General features: G+C 35.6%; 1 protein-coding gene across 1 annotated transcript; it reads right to left on the reverse strand.

The window, feature by feature from the left end:
- Positions 1-3,432: 3,432 nt before the first annotated feature.
- LOC132277386 (neutral ceramidase 2-like) lies at positions 3,433-14,514 on the reverse strand. The gene is made up of 11 exons (XM_059779246.1): positions 14,211-14,514; positions 11,512-11,718; positions 7,737-8,010; positions 7,453-7,661; positions 6,846-7,151; positions 6,434-6,689; positions 6,081-6,339; positions 5,666-5,791; positions 4,980-5,043; positions 4,249-4,418; positions 3,433-3,987 (listed from the first exon to the last, which is right to left on the reverse strand). Exons 1-11 carry the CDS (start codon positions 14,512-14,514, stop codon positions 3,433-3,435), a joined length of 2,730 nt encoding a protein of 909 aa, XP_059635229.1.
- Between the last annotated feature and the right edge of the window lie 1,749 nt (positions 14,515-16,263).

The raw sequence follows: 16,263 nt of genomic DNA on the forward strand, positions 1-16,263 counted from the left end.
CTCACTTTTCGTGTTCGGATTTGATTCCAGTTTTGCATGCATCAACGATATTTAAATTTCATGCTATGTGTATTTTTACTTTTGTAGAAAAACATGCTAGTTGTGTACTTTCTTCCTTAGGGGTGTGGATGCACACTTTTTTGGAATTTCTCTTTCTTTTGGGGTTATTTGTGTAGTTATGTAAAGTAATTATTTTTCGTCTTAGGGACCATTTTGCAATTTTATTTGGAAGATATTTTCAAAAATGACCTTTTTGCAATTTCCGAAAAGTGTGACAAGTGTCACACTCTCATTGGCCCACTTGTTGACATTTGTGTGGAAAACACTTTGTTGCCTTGGATGATGACATGTGGATGGTGGAGATTCAACCACTTGTTGGCCTAAGATTGGTGCACTTGTTGGCTTAGATGGTTGACAAGTGTAGGCTCAAGATTAAGCTTAAGAAGGAGCCATTGATTTTGACAAATGTAGGCTCTAAATGTGGTCTTGCATATGTGTGTGGGTGTTGATCATGGTATTAGTTCACCTAGTGAGTGGAGGACTTCTAAATCCTCTACTCACATTTTATCTCCCTCACAATTTATATTATCCTTGACATTAGAACTCTAGCCTCCATGGATGGAGCTTAAGGCCTTAAGCCTTGACTTTGGTTTTTGAGGGCCTTCCATTGATTTCCAAGCTTAATCTTGGGAATGCTTTTTGTTCCCATCATCTTCCTCTTCATAACCCTTGAAGGGTTTGCCATTTTGTGTTCCATAACATTCATTTTTTGAGCAAACAAGGGCCTGAATGCCAAAAAAACTAAAGTGTCCCTCTAAAACTAAATAAAAAAAGGGTAAAATAAATAAATAATTAAATGTGAAATAACTAAAGTGTCCTTTTTTTTTTTTTTTTTTTTTTTTTTTTTTTTTCTTATATATAAGATCATTATCGAATGAGAAAATGATATTTTTGAAATTTTATATTTTAAAAATGTTATGTGTGATGCACATGACATGATCTCAAGCCATTCTTTGATCATTTTTTCAAACTTAATGCACTTTATATACTAATATATATATTTGCCCAAAATTTTAACATTAGATGCGTTTTCTCACTTTACATAATTTAAAATAGGGCAAAGTGCAATAAGCCCCCATCAATTATTCATGTTTTGCATACACTCCCCTTGACTAATTTTTTGTCAAAAAAACCCCTCCAACTTTCCAAGTGGGGTAACATAGTGGATGAGAGTGGATGAAAAATGTTTTGAGACGAAAATGTCCATTATATAGGAAAAATTGCACAAAACCTCCTCTACTTTGAATTTTTGGCAAGCAACCTCCTTGATCATAGGTTCACATAAACCCCTTAACTATCCAATTTGTTGCAAAGTGATGTTCTAATGACTAAAGTGACCCTTAATATAAATTTAATAAAATTGTGCTCCTTAATATTAAATTAAATTAATACGAACTCATTTTGCATAGTAATGTTATAAATTTTTGTAATTTTTTTAAATGGTGTGTCTATGAGAAAATGAAAATACCTTGAAATAATCTTCAAGATTTTCTTAATTTTTTTTTTTTTTAAAAAAAATGAAATAACCATGAAACAATTTTTAAAATATTCTTAAATTTTTATTTTTAAAATAAAAAAGAAAATACCTTTATTTAGCTTTTCTTTTCTTTTTATGTTTTCAAATTAAAATACCTTGAAGCAATTTTCAAACTTTTATTTTTATTTAGCTTTTCTTTTCTTTTTTATTTAAAAAAATATATATTAAGAAAATTTTGAAAATTGTTTCTAGGTATTTTCATTTTCTTATAGACCCATCATTTTTTTAAAAAATAATTTAATTTTTTTTATTACAACACTAAGCCAAATGAGTTTGTATTAATTTTAATTTAATATTAAGGTACACCATTTAATTAAATTTATATTAAGGGGTACTTTAGCTGTTATAACATCACTTTGCCACAAATTGGATAATTAGGGAGGTTTTATGTGCGCTTTTTTTTTTTTTTTTTTTTTTTTTTTTCATGAAAGTATTTTGCAAAAAATTCAAAGTAGCAAAGGATTTAAAGCAATTTGTTCTATATAATAGGAATAAGGCCATTTTTGTCTCAAAACCAGCTTCCATCCACACCCATTCAATCACACTATATTACTCCTCTTGAATAGTTGGAGGGATTTTTTTGTAAAAGAATTAATTGAAGGGGATTTATTGCAAAACGCGAACAGTAAAGGGGTTTATTGCATTTTGCAGTTTAAAATAACAAATATTTAATTTTAAACCCCAAATTAGTGCTTTCATTCTAAGTCACACGATTCGGGTGAACAGGACCGCTCTATAGCATCGGGCGGCGAATAATGCTTTAGGTAAATTTACTCTCATCAGATATATATATATATATATATATATATATATTGGTTTGGGGTGGGTTTGTGAGTGGGTGCTTCTGATCAGGATCTTATAATTACTAGATTAACCATGCTGTATGTTTATGATATATATGTACATATATATGGATCTTATGATGCTCCAAATAAATTAAACAAGTGGTTCAAATGGGTGATTTAGAATGGATATTCATTAGTAGATTTAGTTTTTCAAACGGTAATCAATCAATAACCATCTTAAATCCTTACACAGCTATATATATACACACACACGAATATACATAAATTGAGATGAGTGTTGGGATGCAAGAACTCAAGATTTCATTTCAATATATATATTTTTTAAGAGCTAGAATCTTCAATGAAAAGAAATGTAGTTGAGCAAAATGTCTAGGACCTGGGAAGTGGGAACCAAAATTTTCATTTATTATTCATGATCAGTTGTGTAGTCCTTTTTCTTCACTCTTTTATTGGATTTGAACAATTTGTTGCTATTAGAAATGGATTGCCAATTTAGAAAACAAATCAAAATCATAATTATTGAACTTGTTTTCTGTTATCTTGCTTTCAATATATTGAAAATATGAGACATCATTGAACATGATTCTACTTTCTATTTCACTCTAGGAAATCGAAATCATGATTTTGCTTTCAGTGAAAGGAAAAATAGGAATCACTTCCTGTTAGTAAACGGGTCCTAAGAGTTCACATTAATTTATGTTTCTACCTGGTTAATCAAGAGGAACTTTAAAGACATCAACAGAGCTTTTGAGTTCCAATTCACTGGTTGAAAGAAAGTGCATAAGTTGTGTGTTTTGTATTGCACATTAGTAAGTTCATCTGGTGTAATCTTGTGCACGCTTTCACTAGTTCCTGCTTTAATCATAGCGCGTGTTTAATACAAAATTTATAGAGAACAAAAGTTTTGGTGCTTGATCTAAATGTTCTTATTCTGTACATATATTCTAAATCCATATGAGAAACAGTTGAACTTACTGCTCTTATTTTTGTTTTTTGGCTAGAAGTAAATGCAGCACACTTGTACTTCTTTTAAGACACTGAAAATGCACTAGATGCACCCATAAAGTACTCGAGGGGGGATTTTTCTGTTTTCTTTGACGACCCAAAGTGCCTTAACCGGTAAACCCCGGAGGTGGCCTCCTCTGGAACTTCCCATTCAATGGTTGCTAAGCCGGAAAAGCTAACGTTATCTACTCTATACTTAAAGAATAGGCAGAAATCATCGTCATCATAAACTGGAACCCACCGTTCACTTTCAAGCTTTTCTACCACTGCAAATGTGCCTTCTGTCAATAGGTCATATCTGGGGTTTGAGCTCCAAAATGTGGCGTTAGGCCTGTCTTCATTTTTGAATGCACCACTTTTTGGCAAAATTATGTCTTGTTGCATGTCCCCAAATTTTTTCCCCGGGGGAGGTGAATCACCATAAGGATCTTGTAAGAGTATGAGCTGAACAGAGTTGAGATCCGGCGGTGAGGGGCCTCCATTAGGGCTCTTTTCTCCTTTTGCCATTGCTTTTGCTAGCTTATTGAATTCTTGGATATATGCAGATAATGTATGTGGACCATAGAGTGTTGAAGCAGCCTGCACATTACAACTAAGGATTTATTTTGTTGCCAAATTTAGATAGATATGTTACAAGAAGTTTTGATGAGTCAGTAGAAAGTAAAAAAGCAAGTATTTTATTTTAAATTCAAATGCACTTAATGCCACAGAAGCTAAATAGTAAAAATATGGTTTATATTTATAATAATCAACGGACTCATGTTTATACCTAAATTTCCTTCTCCAGATACTATCTCCAAACATAGATATTGTTAAATTAATGCATGATTTCATAAATACCTCGTATCGTTGTTGCTGGTATTCTTCAATAGTTGCAATGTACTGTGAATATGTGTTTGTAAGGCCTGCTATTACAACATGGGTTTGATCGTCAAATTCCCCATTTCCATTACTTATCAACGTCTCCTTAACCGCCTCCCTTAGTCGCCTGCCAGCCATTGTTGTGAACTCTGCAAGTCTCAGACATTGAACCATTCAATTCATGCTAGTGCTCGGTAGCTATAGGCCTAAGTTGATGAACTTTAGAAGGTCTGGCTTGGTAGCTTTTGCTATACAGGGCGCTAAGTTTCAATTAAGAATTCCCTTTATTTGTGAGAGCCAAGTCTGAGCTAGGGGTCAGAATGTTGTATTAAGTAGCTTTCTGTGTGAATGATGTAGAAACATTTCACAATTTTCCACCTCAAGCTGTATTGAAGCTTTGTGGTGATATATGGATTAAAAATCCTCATTGAAGATCTTATAATATGCCTCTGCTTCTTGTGCAATCTTGTTGAACAGTACCACGAACAATGCTAATACAAAGATTAGCCAAATACAAGTTGCGGTTTCAACTAGGATCGTGCTATAAATATTAGCAGAATTTTTGCTAAAAATATTAGCTATCAGCAGTAGTAGCTTGTACAATTATACATGTAAATTGGTGGGGACTTGGTTATTTCATTTAACGTATGAGCTATTAGGAAGAGGAAAATGAGACACTTTATTGGAGTTTGATGAGAAGAAAAACAAACCTCCTGGTACAGAGAGTATGATCAGTTTTCCCAACCTGAGGATTTGAATTGGGAGAATTGCTGGCTGCATTAATAATGAAAACAAATTATAAAATTAATCTGCCACCGAAGGAAAATAGAGTGGCTTGAAATATTTATACATAGTTTAAAGGGCGTCCTCTTTTGAGATACACAGTGGGAGAATAAGCTCAATCCTTGGAGAATTGGGAACCAAGAGATGTGAAATAGTGGTTTAATTTTTGTCTATAGATTTTTATTTATATTTTTTTAACAATTTAAATTTAGAGAAAGTTTCTCAATAAAAGAAGTAGTAATAATTATGATTATGAGTTGGTTAGAAAGGTCAATGTTAGTTCATGATATTACAAATGAAAATGTGAGAAGAAAAATGTCTTTTTTCTATGCCTAACATAAGCTGTTTGATAAACTCAAAATGAAGTAATCAAGATTTTTATTATTGATTTAGTAATCTTGAAATTAGTTTGTAGTTCGCTAGGAAATTCAGATTAAATGTTAGGATTACCTTTCATTTAACATTCAGTAATATTAAGTTTTCGTACCATAAAAAAACAAGTCTGTTTTTTCAATACTAAAGTCTAAAACATGAACTGTTCAATCTGAGATCGTGGCAAGAAGATGGCGTTGATTGAAAAGTTGAAAGATAAGAGTATAAATTTGGGTCTTACCGCCCATGCGTAGGGGACAAACATTTCACCAGTGCTAAGCAGAACGGCTTTGGGCTCTTGACAGTCCACCTGATATTGGCTTGGTTCTTTCAGTAAATCCCTTAGCTTTTTCCATAACTCGTTTATCTGCAGATATAGATAACTAACATCTGTTAACACTCATTGTGATAGTACATGGTCTAATCTAGCCTATGAAGGTTTTAAATGCTGTTTTGCCCACTTATTTGGGGTCAATAACAATCCTTAGCCTTGGTCGACCCCATTTTAATGGAACTAAGACAAGAATGATGAGGATGATAAAGAGTCTTAGTCTTGGTCCTGGAGAAACATACTTAAAATATTGGATTTCAATAGAAAGGAGTCCTGGAGAAACATACTTAAAATATTGGATTTCAATAGAAAGGAGTTAGTTGACCTCTGTATCGCCTTGTTGAAATCCGAACGCACCAGGCCCATCTGTAGTTCCAGCAGCGAAACCTGGGCCGAGGGCAGCAGGACAAGTTTTGACTACCTTGTTTCCATCTATCTCCACCTCCAGATTTGTGAAATTCAGATAAGCCTGTTGATAATCGATTTTTCCACTTAATTGTTCCTGAGCAGAAGTGAATAGATCAACGGCCTTTTTAAACTGTCTCTCCCCTATGATCTTTGTGCTTAGTGTTTCATCTGGATATCTATTATTAAAATTCACAAGGCCTTGTAAATGTTAGTATTGATCATAATAACACTTGTGTAGGCACAAGAAAGATTTAGATTGCAATAATATACCCAGGTCCACGAGCCACACAAAGCTGGTCATTTCCATGGCATGAGGAGTGATTGAAATCACAAGGTTTGCCACTGTCAGTGCAAAATGCTCCCAGCACATTGGGGCTCACGTCGCCAACATTTGATTGGCAGAATGCTCCCACAAATTGGGACCCATCGTTCTTTCTCACCTTGAACTTTTGGCTGGTTGTTTTGTTGCAGGATTGTCCTCCAGTTGCTTTGATTATTGCTGCTTTCTCTAACTTACTTTTAAGGCCTATTTCACATTCATATATCAAAGAAATTAAATTAGTTTACTTCTATATGGAAGTTCTAATGAATTTGACATTTCTAATTGTAAGACTCTAGCCAAACTTTTGGTGTAATTTACTGTATTGTTTATTGTTGCACGTGCAGAGATCGAAAAGGGTACTTGATGTGTTAGAGAAGTAGGTGGTTGGTGTGGAGCCATTTCCTGTGGTGGAGGAGAACCAGTCCTCGAAGAACCTAGCAGCGGCACCCTTGTTGTCTCCACTGATGAGATTGTTGTTTTTGCTCATAGAGGTTCCATGCGTCGCAAACCAGTTGAATGCTCCAATGCTCTTACCACTCTTTCCATCCACAAATTTGAGAAGGGTCATTTGGGTATCAACGTTGGTTGGATATCTAGCTCTCTCCTCCGGAGGGTTGAACAGATACGCACTAGGGCTCCTATTTACTCCAGCATTCTCAACATCCCCTGCAAAAAAGCATCATAGCTTTTCAAATCAGTAATATTTCATGCTTGTACATTTTCATCAAGTGCTATGCTCAGAATTATTCTTTATCCTAAATTAATCGCCTTTTTTTTTTTTTTCGACATTCCATAACCGAAGATAGCACAACTAGAACGATTGCTTTGTTGTTCATTGGCCGTGTTAGAAAACTTATGAGCAAGTCACACACAGTTTGATCAGTACTGTACCATAGAAATTGATGTTATTCGAAATTAAAGACATTAGGCACTAAAGCACACCAACAAATTATAATTATTAGCTCACCTTGATTAATGTAAACGGAACCTGGCTTAAGATTTTGGTGAGCCTGAACAATGCTCAATTCAATTGCAGTGACAATGGCATCAAACGATTGTGGAACAAAGCCGAGAGAGGTAATTGAGTAAACCAGATACTGCAAATAACCCCCTGGACCAGCATGAGTGTGTGTACCACTGATTGCTACATTTTCTTCGTTATATAGATTCCCATACCTTCAAAAAAAAAAAAAAAAGATTAATCTGAATCTTTCGAGACTAAAGCAAGAATGTCATCATTGGATTACAAACCTTGATTTTAGCCTCTCAAGCACTTTAATAGTGACAAGCTGTGAAGCCATTCCTGCGTCCAGGTTGACAAATGCAAACCTTGCACCTTGAGAACTACTGTCAGCAACAATGAATGCTCGTGCTCTTAGCCGAAAATGCACACCTGCTGTCGATTGTTCCATATTGGCATAACCCATCATGTTCACCCCAGCAGCTGGACCTGTTGAGTCGTAGCTGCCAACTCCGATTAAGTAGTCGCCATTAGCATCAAAGACCAAGCAACAGAGTATGATACCTAAAGTTATCGTAAGCGAACCAAAATATTGGTACAGGTACATTTTGCTTCTTAATTTTCACTATTTTTGGTCTTATTAATGTATCCGATTTAGGTTATATATAGAGCTTTTTGCCTGCGAATTTCTTATTGTTCGCAGTAAACTAGAGGAGCTGCTTGTTTTTATCTGTTTGCAGTGAGGTTTGAGTTGGCACAAGAGCATCTCTGCTTGGGTTGCTCCGTATGTGCCAGTATTGACAAGGAAATCTTGTGTCTGTTATGTGCAAATTGACACATAAAACTAGAGGACATAAGTTATACAACTATGTGTTTCAAATTAAGCTACCAATCTTATAAATAATATACTTAAACTCTGAATTATTTCAATGCCTTTCTACATAAATTAATCTACTACCAATGCTTTAATAAATCACTTCACAAATCAGCACTTGTAAATCTCTATCTGACTATGTTTATACACTTAAATACGTTTAGTGTGAGCAATATAGTGAAGTCATTGTTTCATTCCTTCCCGCAAAGTTGACAGACACTGCATAAATGTAGATTGAAATGTGTAGCGTTCAATATATATAGATGAATCAAATTAAGGAGTTCACTGACAAGGCACCCACTGTTAGTTGAAGTTAATCCAATAATTAAAATAAATTATTTTATAAGAGTCATTTGATTGTTTATGCATTGTTTTTGTTCAATGATTGATAGCCATCTTTAACTAAGAATTACACTTGGAATCCAACTATACTATATAATCTTATTTTGTTTATTAGTATGAGTCCTCTCAGTCAAACTAGGCTTGTAAGTTGGGCGGGTTGGAGGTACAACTCGGGCTCAATCCCACGTATGACACATTCAGTCCTAATTACTCAATTGGAGCATGCCCAACCCATTCTTCAATTTTTGAACTCACGTTTGCAACTCGAGCATAGATTTCAAGTTAGATCATCATCATCATCATATTCCCTACCTTAATCTCACACGAATGGGATCTCTCCAATCTTTTCTATTACATGCCATTTCCCATGCCATATTTAATTTTTGAAGTCATTTTTAATAACCTCATCTCATGTTATTTTTGAGATACCCTCTCTGTCTCTTACATTCTATTACATCTAGTCTTCCTTGCTTCATCGGTGTGCCGGGTCTTCAGTATATGTGTCCAAACCATCTAAGTTTAGTCTTTCTAATTTTCTCACCAATGAAAACTAACCTAATTTTTCTCTCACACTCTTACTAGTGAACTCTCTTCTAGTCACTCCACTCATCCACCTTAATATTCTCATTTTCACTACATGAAGTTATTGTTATTGTCCCTTCTTTAGTGCCCAACACTCTGACCCATACAACAAAGTTGGTGTTATTCTTTTACCACAGAATATCCCACTAACTTGCCTCCATTTTTCCAACCCGCACCAATTCTACTAGTTTTACCACTATATATTCTCCGTCACTTTGTATTATCAATCCTGGTGCCTAAATTGTCGAGTTAGGTCGGATTATATAGTCTACTTAATTCAGGTTGCCCAATTGTCCAATCTCCACACTTAAAATTTAATATAACCTTTTTGTTGGTTTAAAATTAAATTGCTCACAAGTATAAAAAAAAATATTTAAAATTTAATCTACTTGGACAGTAAAAGTCAATAGCAACCCTATTCACAAGTTAATTGTGAGATATATAGGTTTTTGTGTTGGCAAATTTCAGTGTCAAAACTTGTTGATCGAGTCGTAATTTTTGGTTTATCTTGTGTCTTAATAATTGAAATTGAATTGCACTCGACGAGTGTTCGTGTTCTACCATGTCATTGAAAGGAAAGGGTATTGATCACTACGAAGGGAACATATCATCCTAGGAGTGTTCATGTTCTATTAAAAACCCATCCACAAGGATTGAGGTATAAGCCTGAAGTCTTTGGACGAGAAGTCACAAAGCCAAAGATGTTTAGTAAGTAGTTCTTAGTATAATGGAGAGGGTGTGAGCCTGAGTCAGAGTTTGTAACTTTACTTCAAGATAGTGGATTGGTTAGAAACGGCAAGGTCTTCGTGGTTTTCTCCTAAGTTGGTTGATTTTCTCCAATAGGGTTTTCACCCTAAAAATTCCGGTGTCATCTCTCAAAACTCTACTTGTTTTACATTATTGACTTATTCACCCTTTCTAGGTTATTAGTACACCATGAACTAAATTAACAGACAACTTCCGCATTGCATAACTCACATTAATGAAAAAATTGAAGCTTCTTAAAACTGATATTTGAGTTTCGAACAGTTCAAAGATAACATTTATACTACTATTGCAAATTTAAGACATGAGTTGCAGAATAATATGTCTCTTCTTCTCATTGATCCTTTTAATGATTAATTTATTTAAAAAGAAGAAGGTAATTCGAGAGAGTCCAGAAGCTACTCTTCATCATGAGGACATATTATTTTCTCAAGGAATTATGTATTGTCCCCTCTTCCAATCTTCAAACGCACTTGTAGATTGTAGGAACTCCAATCCCTTCCTTGCTAGATCTCCTATTCCTTAGACCACTTTCCTCCTCCTTGCTCCAACAATCTTCAATGCCCAAAGATGTCACCCTATCACCCATTTGTGGGATGTCTAAGCCAAGACTAATAAGAATCTTAGAGAGATATAGTGTGTACAACAAGAGTGCAAATAACCACATTGAGAAAGAAAGTCTCTATAATCCTGTACTTTATTGCTTTATCGTTTTAACACAATTCCATTTAGAAAGAAAAAAAAAATCAAAAAAAAAAAAAAAAAAAAAAAAAAAACCTTCTTATAGAAGATGTTATGACAGGCGCAGTGAATTCAAAAACAAATCAGGAAATATGACAGAAAAGGGAAGCACATCACACAAAGAACACAGATTTAACGTGATTCGGTAAAGCCTATATCCATGGTGGAGATCCGGTGAATGTTTTCACTATGCAAAAAATAGGAGTTTACAAATTTCAGCTCCCTATGATTTTCAGTGTCTCAATTATTACACTCCAAACCCTAAGTGCCCTTATATATCGGGTAACAAGAGAGTACTAAACAATGTCCACGACCTGCAAGCAAAAAAACTGGGTCAAAAATATTCAACGAGTTGTCAAGTCATAACCCAACACCAAATTCGGACCACAATATCACAAATCTCTACCTTGGCTCGAATTACGCCAAGCTCCACAATCTCCAACTACTCCTTTCGCCTCCTCCACATGCCCCTTAGGGCCTTAGCAACTGCAAACACCAATCAAGTCCAGACAATGTCAGAACTTGAAAGTAGGAATGACCTTAGTCATGCTATCTGCCGGATTCTCTGTTGTCACAATCTTCCTTACTATAATGTTGTCCTATTCAATCACATCTTTGATTAAGTGAAACCTAACATTAATATGCTTAGTCCTTTCATAGAACATTAATTTTCAATCAGGTCTATGGCACTCTGGCTGTTGCAAAACACAGTCAAATCATCCTGCTACAAGCCTAAATCACAAACCAAGCTTGTCAACTGCCTCTGTAACTGCCAATGTACTCAGTCCCAGTAGTAGATAATGCATCTGTTGACTGTAAAGTCGCCCACTTAACCACACTTCCACAATGAGTGAAGAGATACCCTATCAAGAACCTCTTCCTATTAAGATCTCCAACATAATCCGAATTAACACATCCAAAGACACTCTTACACATGTCGCTGCCTCTGTCATAGACTAAGCCAACATCTACAATGCCTCATAAGTACCGCCATATCCACTTCACAACGTATCAATGGACCTTCCTAGGTCTATCCATGTATCTGCTCACTACACTAGCTGATATGAAATGTTTGACCTAGTGCACACCATAGCATACATAATGATGGGTGCTCAAATGTTGCACATTTTAGCACCTAAGATAGGGTATTTTAGTTCTTTTATCTATCTTACTTTCCCGTTTTAGTTCTAATTTGTGTTTTTGTCTATTTCATGTTAATAAGGTTCAAACGGCTAATTTTGGTCCATTAAGGCCTTTTCGGAGTCAAACTGAGTCTTGGTGAGAAGTTGGAGCAAAATGAGGCTGATGTTGAAAACTCCCTAGTTGGAACGATCGAACTCTGAACAATCGAGCTCTGAACGATCGAACTTTTTGATCTCATCCTCATAACTACTTTTGTCCTTATCCCCATAAATATCTCAGCCTTTGTCCTTATCCACATTATGCGCCAAGATGCTATGATCGATTGAACCAAAGCTCTGATCGATTGAACCAAAGCTCTGATCGATTGAGCGAGCTCTAAACAATCGAACCATACCTGTGAACAATCGTGCTGAAAGCAGTTTTAATATCAGTTCGGGCTTAAACTTTATGGACGAAGGGGCTATGGGTTTGGACCATTTTTTGATATATTTTTGACTTGTTTGGGACTCCAAGGGCCACATATAAAAGGCTAATTGAACCATTTGTAAAGGAGAGGTTTTAATTTACATTGTAATTCATTTTGTAATAGTTAGTTTCTCTCTCTAGAAAGTTAGAAATTAGGGTTAGAAGAAAAGAGGGAAGTAGAGGCACAAGGGTTTGAAGAATATCTACACACACTCTCTAAAGAGCTTCAAAAAAGAAGAAAAATATGATGATGCCATGCTTGGAGGAGGACCTTGTTGACACCTTGACCATCTTTACCACCATGGGCTAGATCTTCACTTAGGGCTTGGATGAGTCTTAAGTCTTGTGTAATCTAAACCCTTGTATTTATATTTTTGGGGATTAATATATATTGTTGTGATTAGTAGTTAACCTAGTGATTGTTGATTAAATTCTTTCTAGTGATTCTCTATTTTAATTACATGTTGTCTTATGTGTGATTATTTGAGAATTGATCTCTACACTAGATTCTCTATGTTGGTTGCATGTCTATGTGTGATTAATTAAGAATTTAGTGATGGTTAAGTATGGTTTTTATTGAATGGGTTTGTTAATTAATTTGATGGATTATGCTTACACTTGATGGGTTGTTCCACAATTTAATTCATGTTTGTAGGTAGGTAGACAATCTATGCTTGATTTGATACTCCACACTTATTATTGTAAATTTCATGATTCTCTAGATTGATATGTGCTCTCATTAGATACATTTGTTAATTAATTGATGGATTATGCCTTTGTCTTGGTGGGTTGTTCTACACTTAGTTTACTTGTTGGTTAGGTAAACAATTCACACTTGCATTAGATAGTTCACACTTTTACATGCAAAATGTGTTTATGTTTGTGGCCACATCTAGATTGCAACAATGTATTCTTCATTAATGGAAAGAAGGTGGTTAATTACATGAGCTTAGTGGTGATTTCAACACCTAAGGCCTTTCTTCATATCTCTTAAATCCCTATCTCTCATTAGTTTACTTTACTTGCATTTTAATTAATTGCATCTTAGTGTAATCAAACAACCAACCTTCTTTTGCAATCTTTTGATACGCTAGAGTCGAAGTTAAATTCCAACACGTATAATCTCTGCGGACGATCCCTACTCGCTATACTTCATTAGTTGTAGTAGTGGTTTTATAAATGTAAATTTGACTTTTAAAGGCTTCCTAAACCTTAATTATATTTTGACCTTGCGAAGAGACCTCTCGCATTACAAAGTCGGTTTTCTATTATATAGAAGAGGGCTTATCACATAAAACTACCAAATACATTAACATAAGGAACATGAGACATGTGCTCTGCCTCCTCCTCGGTCTGTGGTGACAATCTTGCTAAAAGTCTAAAGTGGGCAGCTAATGGAGTGTTCACAGGCTTTGATGCTTGCATACCGAAGTGTTCCAGCACCTTTATAATGTATTTCCATTATGAAAAATAAAATATGCCTGCCCACTCTTGTCCCTATGAATTTTTATACCCAAAATCCTTTTTTTAGCACCAAAATCCTTCATCTCAAATTCACCACTAAGTTGAACCTTCAACATGTGGATTTCAATCTTTTTTGTTGTAAGTTATCAACATGTCATCAACAAGTACAAATACAAACCATCTAAGAACCTCATGTGATACACATAACTGTCAAACTCACCCCTATAATAGCCACTCCCAACCATAAAGGTGTCAAATGGTTTATACCACTCTCTAAGAGATTGCTTCTGCCTAGACAAGGACTTTTTTAGTAGGCAAACATGATGTTCCTTTTCCATAATCTCAAACCCCTCAAAATGATGCATATAAATATGCTCTTCCAACTAACCATGCAAGAAAACAGGCTTGACATCAAGTTGCTCAAACTCCAATTCATACTGAGCAACTATAGTAAGTAACACCCGGATTGAGCTATGTTTCAACATAAAAGAAAACATATCATTGAAGTCCACCCCTTCCCTCAGTGTATAACCCTTCACCACTAAGCATGCCATGAACCTCACATCTTCCACTCCCAAAGATCCTTCCTTCTTCTTAAAACTCCATTTATAACCCACAATCTTTTGGCCTTTATGCTTTTTAACTAGGTACCAAGTCTGGTTCTTAAGAAAAGACTCAATCTCCTTACTCATGGCAATAACCTACTATGCTAATTGTACACCTATAATGGCCTCATGATAAGTATATGATACATGCTCATCAATATCCTCTACCACACTAAGTGCATAAGCAACCGAATCAGTATATGAAAACCCATACTTCTGAGGTGGCCTAGTCTCCTTCCTAGGCCTATCTTTAGCCACATTATACTACTGTAATTGTGCATCTCCCTCAGTTTGAAACTGCAACTGCTCATCAGTAAACCAATAATGATTATTCTATAGCTAAACCTTTGTTGTTCCACTTGCTTGCTGACACCCTGAGCTCTCACTAAATCAACTACCTCCTTCTGCGGAGTAAGAATCGCAGACTCATGAAAAGTTATATCCCTGGTAACAAGTATCTTCTTTCCCAAAGCCTCTAGGCACCATAATCTGTATCCCTTGATCCTAGGCTGATAACCATGAAAAATGCATTTCTTAGCCCTCGGTTCAAGCTTCCCCTCATTTACATAAGCATACGCAAGACACCAAATATTTTTAGATTACTGTAACTAGTAGGAGAACCAGACCATACCTCCTCCGGAATCTTATAGTCGATGGAGACTGGTTCGCTAAGTAACTAGTGGTAGAAATAGCTTTAGCCCAGAACACATTGTCTAACCCTGCATTGGACAACATGCATCGTGCCTTCTCTAATGGCGTTATGTTCATCCATTCTGCAACTCCATTCTATTTTGGAGTCTTCCACACTGTGTGGTATCTCACAATCCCATGAGTCTTGTAGAACTCATTAAATTCTTCATCATAAAATTCCAAGCCATTGTCTATCCTTAAGCCTCATCAAGAAAAGTCATTAATCAATGTCATCATATATCTACCACCACCATGTGAAGTAATGTAACGACCCGGTTATTTGCCTTCTTTTTCTTTTTTCCTGAAATTTTACGGATAAATTTTTTCCGTTTAATTTTCTTTTCAGAGCTCTGTTTCTTGTCGCTTAGTATCGTCTCGAGTGCTCGGAAATGGTTTTTGAGACTCTTTTCCTTGGATTGACAACTTCCTTTGTGGATTGAGTCATTTCTGCATTTTCACTTTTCGGACACTATGCGCCTTTCGTCCTTTTCCCTATTTCGTCTTTTTCCCTATTCTGTCTTTTCCTCATTTGTCACATTGTTGGCACAACCTCACTTCTCATGCTCGGAGTTGGTTTTTGACTTCACGTGCCTTTATCTTGATGGTTTCCTTGAAATACGTATCTTTAATTTTGCAATAAAGTACTCTGGTTACTCCCGATGTCCATAGGAGCGTGGATGCACAATTCTTCAGAATCTTTTTCATTTCTTGGGGTGTTTTTCATAAATATCTTTTGAAGATATTTTATTTCAGGGATATCTAAGAAAATATCTTTTGGAAGATATTTTTATTCTGGGGCAGTTTCGCAGTTAACCCTTTTTGTAGGGGCCATTGCGCAATTAACGAAAGTTATTACAAAATGCCTCATCTGGAGCCTGGATCCTCGTACGGGATTCATTTTCACATTTTTTTGAGTTATGGACTCTTAGAATTTCCTTCTGGTCGTTTTTCTCCAGTTTCAGAGTTTCTGGACCCGGTTGCCGTTGAATTTGTTCGAGGCATAACTTTATGCTCGGGACTCAGTTTTTGACGCCGTTTCTTCCGTTGTTCATATTTTCTCATTTTGAATCTTTTTTGTTCACGGAGTTTTTCCATTTGAGCGCGTTTACTCAAAATCCACTTTTCCGGACCTGGCAGGGCCCGTTT

This window comes from Cornus florida, unplaced genomic scaffold (genome assembly GCF_030987335.1).
Source record: "Cornus florida cultivar Cherokee Brave unplaced genomic scaffold, ASM3098733v1 CherokeeBrave_3.0.0_Hap2_Chr10, whole genome shotgun sequence".
NCBI classification, from domain to species: Eukaryota; Viridiplantae; Streptophyta; class Magnoliopsida; order Cornales; family Cornaceae; genus Cornus; species Cornus florida.

Excerpts from the sequence above, each read along its gene's own strand:
- LOC132277386 (XM_059779246.1), bottom strand. The coding sequence starts at position 14,514 with ATGAGTAAGGAGATTGAGTCTTTTCTTAAGAACCAGACTTGGTACCTA. Across the intron at positions 6,690-6,845 it reads CTACTTCTCTAACACATCAA|GCCTTAAAAGTAAGTTAGAG; the intron begins GTACCCTTTTCG and ends AATGTGAAATAG. Across the intron at positions 5,044-5,665 it reads TTGTCCCCTACGCATGGGCG|CCAGCAATTCTCCCAATTCA; the intron begins GTAAGACCCAAA and ends TTATTAATGCAG.